At 39.5% G+C, this 11,139-nt stretch overlaps 1 protein-coding gene across 1 annotated transcript; it reads right to left on the bottom strand.

The window, feature by feature from the left end:
* Nucleotides 1-713: 713 nt before the first annotated feature.
* LOC139936907 (uncharacterized) lies at nucleotides 714-10,232 on the bottom strand. Its single transcript, XM_071931725.1, has 4 exons — nucleotides 9,498-10,232; nucleotides 5,943-6,554; nucleotides 5,190-5,663; nucleotides 714-4,527 (listed from the first exon to the last, which is right to left on the bottom strand). Exons 1-4 carry the CDS (start codon nucleotides 9,610-9,612, stop codon nucleotides 4,175-4,177), a joined length of 1,554 nt encoding a protein of 517 aa, XP_071787826.1. The 5' UTR covers nucleotides 9,613-10,232; the 3' UTR covers nucleotides 714-4,174.
* Between the last annotated feature and the right edge of the window lie 907 nt (nucleotides 10,233-11,139).

Raw genomic sequence — 11,139 nt, 5'->3', positions numbered from 1 at the left:
GTTTTAACCATGGAGGATGGTTTAACGCACCATATAGTATAGAGACACTCCTTGTCGGAGAGAAGCCACCATGATTGCTGCCTTAAAGGAACACGTTGCCTTGGATCGGTCGAGTTGGTCTTTGAAAAGCGTTCCGTAACCGTTTGTTATAAAATGCATATGGGTAGAAAGATGTTGTAAAAGTAGAATACAATGATCCACACAAATATGCTTTGAAATTGCGTGGTTTTCTTTTTACTTCGTCGACTAACACGGTCGGCCATTTATGGGAGTCAAAACTTTGACTCCCATAATGGCCAATCGTGTTAGTTCGCGACGTAAATGGAAAACCGTGCAATTTTTAGTGATACTTGTGTGGATCCTTATATTCTACTTTTAAAACATCTTCCTAACCATATGCATTTCATAATAAACGGTTTCAAACGCTTTTTATAGACCAACTCGTCCGATCCAAGGCAACGTGTTCCTTTAATCAACAGTGTCCTATTGCCTCAGTATTCAGAAACATGCAGCTTAGTGGTCGTGTTAACTCTAGAGTCTTCTCGAAACTTGACTTCATGAAAACACACGTGCGTTCCCTCAATACATGACGGAGCCTGAGGCCAAGCCCAACCGTGATTTCGAAGAGGGTCATAGACGGAATCACTCACGCCAACACACATTGACATTGTTCATCGACGTACATGACAAAACACATGTTAAATTCCAGCAAAGTTATGGGTTTACAAGTTTATTTGTATCGCTGCAACTCAATTTTTTAAATTGTATTCTTTTATTTTACAATGATGTCACATTTTCACCAATAATCATCGTCACTCAACTCCAATGAACACAACCATCAGAAGATTTAAACAATAAGAAACAATGAAACTGTCTAGTTCACCCCCCCCCCCCCTCCATTGCATAAAGGCACTGTGATTGAACAAGTGGTGGTAACAATGGTGATTGACCCCATACTGACTGAAATATTGTACAGAGACATATGCCATAAATAGCATGTTATTAAAACCGTCAAGTGAGTGAGCTTGTAATTAGCACAAAAACTCGCTTAACACTAGAATAGTATTGCTTAGCAGAATCAGATACAAGCCAACATTTAAATTACGTTTGCATTGTTGTGGCTAATGCCCGAATCGAATTTTGCTTAGCAAAGAAATTTGCCAAGCAGTATTTTCTGCTTCTGCTTTCTCAAATTAAATTGGGCCCAGTTTCTTGGCTCTGCTTAGCAAAGAAATGTACGCGCACGGATTCCTGTGTATAGGCTGAGGCCTATAAACTGGCCTTTAAGCAGTTCCTTCGCAATTCTATCACAAAACATTTTATGGTTAATAGTGGGGACAAATACATGTATCTATAAAGCATATGCATAAAAACGTGCGTTTTATGTACAGAAACTATCCCTCAAAACCAGGCAGTGTGGTCTTAAAGGGCCAGTGACCTATCTTGCAATACACGTAGTGGGGAAATTAAACAATAATAGCTGATGATGCACAAGGCAACTAAATAATAAAATCAAATAAATCAACACAAAACGATATCGTTATTAAACAGCTGCAAAGTTCAGTAAAGTAGAAAATTACCACGAATTCTAAGTAATAACCATGAGATGAAAATGTGTTCCCTCGTCGGGAAAGGCACAGAAAATAAAACCTTTTAAAGGAAAATTCATCATTTAAGTAAAATATTTTAGAATCTTTAATCTTTCACTATTTGGCCCATTTTAAAATTTTACACTGAATGCCACACATGTCTCCTGTCTATGGTGGCCATGAAAGGACATCTACCCTGCTTGCCATTTTGGAATTCAAATTGCACACCACATCGCATCAAATGTGCACAACACGGTATAACACGAGGGGACGTTGACTTCCAAAATGACGCAACCAAAATTATTGTATTGGATCAATATACATTAACTATCAAACAACCTTTTAACCTTTACCCCCATTTTGCACTATACAGTGAATTAGCCAAACACTCAGACCCCTTCAGTACAGCTGGTCTGGAGCCATCCACATTGTGGGTGGACGAATATTGGTGAGAAAAAAAGAATAAAATAAAATAAAAGTGACCATTCACCAAGTCTCATCGTCTTTGTTCTATTACATAACACGAACTCTATAGCCCTTCACCCGGGCCCGGGTTCAATAATATTATTCAATACAAATCGGCGGGTCAAGTTTCAGTAAAGTCAACCAAACAGATATGAGATTTCATTTTGCTACACTTTGCAAATATTTATGATACCCGTATCATGCTAACATAGGACAAACACCTTGCCCCCCTCCCCCAAAAATTATTATATTTATAACTACAATTATTTACAAAGATTAAAGACATGGTATCAATTATAACAAGCCAAAATCGAAATGCTTGCATCTGTCGAAAGTAATGTTTTGTCACTATAGCTTCATTAAATCGCGCAAACATATGGGCTTGGTTTCACCATAGAGCAAGGACTTTGCTAAGCACAACAAAATAATTAAGCTTACTAGAAAAAGGGTACCAGCCAAACTACCATGTGAAATTTACAACTTGTGACTGGTATTATCGGCGATAATTCAAAAACGCGAGAAATAAAATGAAGATTCTCCACAGGTTAGTTTTCATGTATATTTATATTTATAATACAATCAAACGCTTCCGAAAACCAAGGGTATACTTTCCTATAAGAAAACGAGTGTCCGAATATAACCCACATGCTGCACATTAAAGTCAATGTCAAGGAAAGTCGAACTACCAATTACGAGCAAGTTACAATTTCGCGGAACAACGTTTAAACAAATTGATAAGCCTATGAGGTCGCTTTAAAAATGAAATGATTATATCCGTGAATAGTTTTTCAAGAATAATTATTTGACATTTCTTTTGAGCAAATTATTTCCTGACAGAAACGTAACCAGAATTAAAAGAAGGCTTTAAGGCAAAACTTCCGATACCAATCGGCCTGAAATAATAAAACAAACAACTGTATAAGAAAAGGTAAGATATCAATATTTACCCGTAAAATAATGGAAATTTATCCGTATTAGTGAACTTTGGGGATTTTGTGACTTATTTTGGACGCCATTTAAAGGCAGTGGACACTATTGGTAACAACTCAAAATCATTACCATCATAAACTCTTCCTTGATTACGAGTAATGGGGAGAGGTTGATAGTATAAAACATTGTGAGAAACAGCTCCCTCTTAAGTGACGTAGATTTCGAGAAAGAAGTAATTTTCTACGAACGTGTATCTCGAGACCTCAAGTTTAGAATTTGAGGTCTCGAAATCAAGCATCAGAAAGCACACAACTTCGTGTGACAAGAGTGTTTTTTCTTTCATTAATATCTCGCAACTTCGACGACCGATTGAGCTCAAACTTCCACAGGTTTGTTATTTTATGCATTGTTGAGATACACACCAACTGTGACTAGACTGGTCTTTGACAATTGCCAATAGTGTCCACTGGCTTTAAACCTTTGCTCAAGACAAATCTTACAGGCAAGGGTGCATGGCAGAAATTACTTAAATCTTGACTTTAAAATGAACTATGATATCAGTTTAAACATGTTTTCGTGATGTACACACTGCAGTGGCGACTGAGCAGCTCACAGAAATAACTGGTGAACGGTGCAGCTGACAAAGCATTATGCGGGTACCATGCCATTTCGCTTCTATTGATTTATTGATTTATTATTTTATTTTACTTTAGACAAACTGTTTCCTCGTTCCATATACTTCTCAAGGAGATTAAGAAAACAACAAATAATTAAGAAACGCAACTATGATCAACAAGAGAAGTTAATATAATAAATCTACATAAAACAGTTTCTTTGGGTAAATAATATAATATCCATCCGTTGGTAAAATTATTTTTGGTTGTAAATTATTCGTTGATGTTGTGTTTATCTAGCTAGGGAGCTCTGGACCTTTTGGACATGTAATCCAATTTGCTAAGATCATAAGATAATTTACCGCGGATGAGGACGGCATAAACTTAAAAGATGGCAACATCCTGATATGATTTATCTTAGGATAACGACGTCTTGAATGCAGATTGTTACCTTCTTGATAAACATTATCAAAGGATGTCATAAAAGTAAGATGCATCACATGATGTAGTCATGCCTTCCATCTTGATGTACACTCAGCAAGATGGAAGGCGTTTGCAGAGCTCCGTAGTAAACATTTACTGTTGTAACATGTTTTTATGTGATTGATGAGATTGCATCATTTGTACCGGCATCTGTGTCTGCATATTAATAGGCCGCTGATGTGCAAGAAGATGTTTCAGGGAGTTGAACTCTTGACGTAGTGTGTCCAACTGAGCTCGTAAAATCTCGTTCTCTTTCTCGAGAAACGTGGCCCGCATGGAGACTTGATCCTCTCGTTTCTTGCGGGAATCTCGCGATCTTTTAGCAGCCAGGTTGTTGCGGTTCCTTCGCTCAAAGTATTTATCATCTTTATCTGAGGGTGGGACTGGCTTCTTGTTGTTTCGTCTCTTTGATGAAGTGCTGCTGCGTGATGAGCTCCCTACAGACACTAGGAATAAACAGATCAAAACATCAATAACAACATCAATACAAACAGATTTAATGTGTTTACCGAAAACATTTGTAGGTAAACAAAGAAGGCATTTTGCAACATATTTGTGGCGAGGTCTTGGCATTTATAAAAGATGCAGCCATTAAGAACGTTCAGAACATGGACACAAACGAGGCTGCATTGTGAACTAGTCTGGCCCTCTTCCTCTTATATCACACACTGAGACCATGACTTAGATATGAAACAGATTTTACCAATCTTCAATATACAGTAGTCTTATTCCATTGTTACTCACGTAAAGTTCAAAAATAAACTTAGAAAAAACACTGCTCCCATATATTCAACCATTATGCCATGTGGTTTTCCATATTATTGGAATCTATAAAAATTCGTGTAATAATTAGCTAAACGCAAAATGTATGGCAATGAGTTTGACAGTTTAGAAAAAAAAAAAAATAGCGCCTGAATATTGGGATACCCCACAAGGACATTTATGAATGTTGCTGAACAGTTGCAAGCCTATAATAAAGTCAAGTTAACACATGTATGTACAGTGTATTGAGTTGTTCTTTACTACCGCAATCTACCCCTCCCAATGGTTCTAATTAAACTTTCACAAGAGAGATAATTTGAATGTTGTCATGTTAGAACAAACTTACTGTTTAGCATATCAATGTTGTTATTATTCGTTATAACGTCTGGCATAGCCTGTCCCATTAGTTGTTGATCTGCAGGTATTATTCCCTGATCTGTGCCTCCAGGTTGGGCGTGGCTTTGCATCTGTTGCATTGGCGGCATGACGTTGTTGGTGAGCTGCATGTAGTGGGACGGGATAAGGCCCATGGAAATACTCGTCATCTCGGGCGAGACACAGGCGTTGCTTGATGGTACCGTAGCCGTGGGTACACCGTAGACATTGCTCGGTAGGCTGCTTGAGGACGTGGTGGAGGTGGTAGAAAGCTGGCTGATGGAATTAGGGGTCTGGAGCTGTGCTGAGGCGGCCAGGGTTAGCATGTTACTTGTCTGGTCTTGGCACTGGGTGGACGCCGGGGTTGATAGGCTAGCGGCAGGCATTAAACTGATAAGAGGAGACTTGTTTTCTCGTTGTTCGGTCTCATTTGTGGTGACATTTTCTGTTGGGAAAACAAGCAATAAAACTTTTTTTTAAGGTTGTTTTCCTCCGACAGGGGGCGGGGGACTTGGGTCACAGTGTAAATAGGTTGTTTATGAGCAAAAACAGATTGATTCTCTCATATCAGCAACTACAATACATTTTCAAAATCAAACGGGAAATTGGTTCAATTTTCCTCGGCCGATCGTAATTTACACGATAGTTTTTTTTAACGCATATCCATTTCCTCAAACATCAAAAATAGAAATCCATTTGGAACTTGAGAAGTGAATGCACTTACCAGCATTGTGGCTGACAGCTTGCGTGGGCGAGATCATCGTATCACAGTGTTGTTGCTGTTGTTGTTGTTGTTGTTGGTGTTGTTGTTGTTGCCGTTGCTGCTGTGCTACCTGCACAGCATGAAGAAGTTGCTGCTGCTGTTGATGATGCTGCACAGCTAGCTGCAGCACCGGCATGCCACCCATGTCATTGGCAGCCTGTAGTGCCTGACCGAGTAGCGAGGAATTAGAACCCTGCATATGTAAAGGTAGAGCTTGAGGCTGCTGCTGCACCATGTTTGCACCACTGGTCACCGACGTAATAATGGATGTGCTTCCCGTACTGGGGACCATGGTTGTTGCTGACATGTTCATCTCCTGGGCGTGAGCTTGATAGGCTGCTGCAACAGCAGCAGCTACAGCTGTTGCATACTGCTGCTGATGAGTACCGACCGGCTGTTGCTGTTGCTGTTGTTGTTGCTGTTGTTGCTGCTGTTGCTGTTGTGACTGCGGCTGCATGGTCAATCTCGTTGGGCTACTAGACTGACTGGAGTTGGAGTCTGATGTATTGGGGTCAATGACTTCAAGAGTCAACTCCCGGTAGAAGCCTCCAGGCTGGGTACAATCTTCAGAACCTACAGGATAAAAACGGCAACACTTTATAAGTCATGGAAGAGCTGGAAATACATGCTTTAATTTGGCACAGTGCACATGATTAAAATCATGTCAACACAACAACAATTCCATATGCCTTCTTTCAATCAAAGAGGTTTTTTTTCGTTTGGAGCATTGTGTGAATATTTTCCCGGTATATTAAAACCTGCAGCTACAACCGTGTATTTCTTTGTTGTTGTTTCAGGAAAAAGGGACAATTCCGAACACATGTTTTTTACAGCTACCTTTTATCACACAGTCAACATCAGTTCGTTATACACGTACTTGTTTAAATAACACTGTTATAAAGATATTTTGAATTTCACGTAAAAAGAGAACGTCTGCGTATTTAGACACGTTTTTCAAAATAGATACCATTTGGGTTTTACATATACATGTACATGTAGCATCAGTCACAATCTGGTATCACTGGGAGGAATTTCCTTCCTAACTCGACCGGAAACTTTGTAAGATTATCTCAGTGTGATACTCAGGGTGGCAACGGTTGCCCCTTGAAATGTTACAGCGGAAATGTCTTATAAGAATGCCCTTTACCACAAGACAGTGGACACTATTGGCATGGAGGTGGACTCAAAATAATTATTAGCAAAAAACCGTGGTAACGATTAATGGGGAGAGGTTGATAGTTTAAAACATTGTGTGAAACAGCTCCCTCTGAAGTAACGTAGTTTTCGAGAACGAAGTATTTTTCAACGAATTTGATTTCGAGACCTCAGATTTTTGAGGTCTCGAAATCAAGCATCTGAAAGCACACAACTTTGAGTGACAAGGGTGTTGTTCTGTCATATATCTCGCAACTTCGATGACCGATTGAGCTCAAATTTTCACAGGTTTGTTATTTTATGCATATAGGTTGAGATACAGCAAGTGGGAAGACTGGTCTTTGACTAAGGAGAACCCGCCTTGGTGCCCGTGTCCTCTCAAACACAAAGCACCAGGCAGGCTCATGTAATCCATCAATTACCATATTAATTGGTTATTTGACCAGTCCCAGCGATCGTGTTTTAAGAGGCGACATAAATCTCAAATTGAATACTCTGTCTGAAACCGGCAGTTTTTACAATGAATAGTTAATTTATTTTTCATATTGTGTATACTGCTGGATATACCGTTTATACCGTTTAGTTTTGTTTTATGTAAAAAAAAAAAAATAAACTCTGCACTTTAGCAGAGTTTAAAAAGAGTTTATGAATTCCATCTTGTCGTTTTTCATCTCAGACTTAATATTGACCTGGCCACTAACGCTTCGTTACCAATATAAAATATAATTTCACCACCCCCAATATTTCCTTATATCCCCCCCCTTAAAAAAAACCCCAATAAATAATACTTTTTTCTTTTTTAGGCCTATTTATCATAATATAGAGAAACAACATTTGAAACTCCAAATGTTGGTATTGTTGCACAAATTGTTTACTTAGCCAAGACTTTTGCTAAGCAGTATTTTCTGCTCAACAACTACACAAATGTAGCATGACACCCCCCCCCCCCAAAAATCAAATTTGTTACCTCGCAACTACCCCCCCCCCCCTAACAAAAATGCAATGTAGTAAAATACGAATGGGATTAGGAACGTAACTCTGAGTAAAAAGATCTTAAAGAACAGAAAAGTTTGAAGATTCCAATCAGAAACAATTATTTTTTAATTAAATTGTTCATGTCAAAACAAAATAATCATTAAAATTTCAAAATATTGACGAGAAATGATCAATGAATAAATGAACATTGTAGGTCAATTTAATATTTGAATAAATATGTTAAAAATATAAATAAATGGCACGAAAACCTACGACAAAATCACGGAACACCAAGAAAAAACGAACAATTATTATTAAATCGAAAATAGCATGGATTGCATATTCATTGTTATGTGCCATCTACAAGTTGTCCTATGACGTTGTCGCAATGGACTGTTTTCACTATTCGTAACAGAACTAAATGTTCGGATACCAAAATGTTTGCTTGAATATATTTGATGAATAAAAACGCGGTGATATCCTGTCGTCATGATGGTGGATATCATCATGTTGATCCTGCTGTCTCGTGTGTATGAGATGGGATGAAAGGACAACAGTAGTAGGCCCTATACCTTTTGTTCCCAATCACCCAAGGATACTCACAGATCCCGTCCAAATCGCCGAATAAACTTCTACTTCAACCCATCACTCCTAAAACTCCTAAAAGGGCCGTCTAGACATGACCTCCCTGTTTACGTTTATGTTGGACGCGTCGATTAGAACCCACCCAACCACCAGGGGGACCAATGAGCCATTTATAAGGGACGCTTTCTATTCGATGATGGTTAGGCAATATTACGCAAGATGGCGGCCCATTGTTTGTACACGTTATTGAACACAGCGGCCATTCAAGGCAAATCCTTAAGCCGGCCATCCATGGAGCACGCCAGGCACAAGGAGAGAAAATTACGGGAAATTACGTAATGAAACTGCTAAAATAGCATCGACTGTACCACACTTGCAAGACACAAGGACATAGAGGACATGTGCTCTAATGTTTACATCGGCATGGGAATCATTTTGGAGGCAGGTTTCGAGAGGGAAACATCGGGGACAACACTTTTGGGTGTGTTTAGAGGAAACAACAACCGGGCAAGATTGGCGTTATGAAGGCTTCCTTGCGGGTCTAGTCTGTGGCGCACAAACCTACTCTATCTCTATTGCTGAAATACCAAATGAAGGCAAAAAGTGAGGGCATTTACCTATGGGAATGGACTTGTTGCCAGGTTTCCAATCAACTGAAAGTTTTTTTGGCCACTCAAGTTTGATAGTATCCAAATAAAAGAGCTGTTTTGGAGTCACACCAAGTCTACTTCCTCATGAGATGTGACCAGTTTTTCCGTTTGGAGCGAAACAAGGCAGCGATATCTTCTTGATTTGACTTACCTGCAGAGGATCGTCGTGTGTTCCTGTTTGTAAATGAACTGATTGGTGGTATAGTTTGAGCCTCCTGTGAATCACCAAACTGGGTAAAACTTCTGTAATCTGAATCCTCGCTCATTTTCTGCTAAAGTCCTTGTCTTTGGGTAAAGTCAGCTCGAATTTACTACACGTATACCTTCCACCCACACATAAAGGGTTTTACATTTTCACATTGTCATTATGTTGTGTTCATTTATTGCGTGGGCTCTACTACGTGAGTCTCATAGGCTCGGACAATGTACGTATTATGCTGTGGTCACTACAAGGTCCGCCCGCACTCGGTGCTTAGGCTCTGGAACCGGCTCAAATCTGCATATGCATTGACCAGTACATACAACCGCGTGAGCGGGCAGTGCACATTACGTATTCATTAACCTAGATTATGCAAGACTTGTAAGGAAGGGATAGGGAAACGGGCTGTGATGTCACCAGAATGCTTACATGGAGACAGAAGCCACAACAGCAAAAATAAACATGCCGAACTTTGACCCGTTTGGTCAGATGGTCAGTTGGGTGTTACTGTTATGTCATGATTTTGGACATGGAGTTGTGCAGTGTTGAAGGACTCGGCAGACGTCGATTGAATATAATAATATTCAAATTAGTCGGCCAAGGATTTCTCCGTAAACAGCTCATGATTAAAAGCTAGACACACCAAGGACGAAATACTCGGCTGATTTTGTCTCGGCGTTTGCTCTGTGGTGGTAAGTAGACTGAATACGATTGTTTCTATGGCATCACGAGTCGAGTCATAGGATTGAAGGTCTGTGGATCAATTTATTGCTCAGAGTTCGAGCCTAGAAAGGCTCAGAGCAAAGAGAAGGACAGTCGGCGCAGAGCATGGATGTAGGAAGGCCCGTGCACGACAGAGCTACATGTACACTGTAGCTGCTTCTGCTGAAAGTTCGCTGGAAGTTAACCAGCTGAGATGATCAGCTTGCCATGTTCCGAAGAACTGTTTTGAAAATATCCCTTTATGGATAATGGTAAACCTTTGAGAGAATATCTCCCTGATTGTTGGACAAAATCTCACTCGTTGCAAGATATGGACGTGGGTAAACTTAAGGCATTGGTGGCATAAATAATTCAGTTTCCAGTAACTCCATCTACTTCGAGGTGCAGATTTGTTCTTGAGTACCTCGCTTGCTACATACGTAAAGTTCTAAAAAGAATTGTCCTGCATTGAAAGCTTGATGGAGTTATAAAAACCAGCCGGATATGAAGGGCCTACTACTGTTGGGGCAGTATAATAATTAATATTATTTTAAAAAGACTGGTTTATCAAAATGTAGTAACTTTTTTTTGCGCAAAAGGTACACAGATAAAGATTTGTTGTCTGCGCTCTCATTTTGTAGAAATAGTGTCATTTCAGGACTGTAATTTTTTCTCCTGTTTAACTCATAGTTAAATTGTTGAATATTGCACCAATAAGTCAAACAGGACGGCTCGAGTGCTAAAACAAGGATCGGATAGGGGCATCAACAGCTGTTCTTTTATTTACTGTTTTGAGTAAAGATATTAACTATTATATGTTGGCCCCGGAAGTTCTGTTTTGGGACAGCCCTGACCCTCTGGTTACGAATATAGGGTGGGGTAATACGAAACA

The sequence above is a fragment of the Asterias amurensis genome, chromosome 5, assembly GCF_032118995.1.
Source record: "Asterias amurensis chromosome 5, ASM3211899v1".
Lineage (NCBI taxonomy): Eukaryota > Metazoa > Echinodermata > Asteroidea > Forcipulatida > Asteriidae > Asterias > Asterias amurensis.
This window is presented reverse-complemented; position numbering and strand designations above follow the sequence as displayed.

Excerpts from the sequence above, each read along its gene's own strand:
- LOC139936907 (XM_071931725.1), bottom strand. The coding sequence starts at position 9,612 with ATGAGCGAGGATTCAGATTACAGAAGTTTTACCCAGTTTGGTGATTCA. Across the intron at positions 5,664-5,942 it reads AGCTGTCAGCCACAATGCTG|AAAATGTCACCACAAATGAG; the intron begins GTAAGTGCATTC and ends TTTTCCCAACAG. Across the intron at positions 4,528-5,189 it reads CAACATTGATATGCTAAACA|TGTCTGTAGGGAGCTCATCA; the intron begins GTAAGTTTGTTC and ends GTTTATTCCTAG.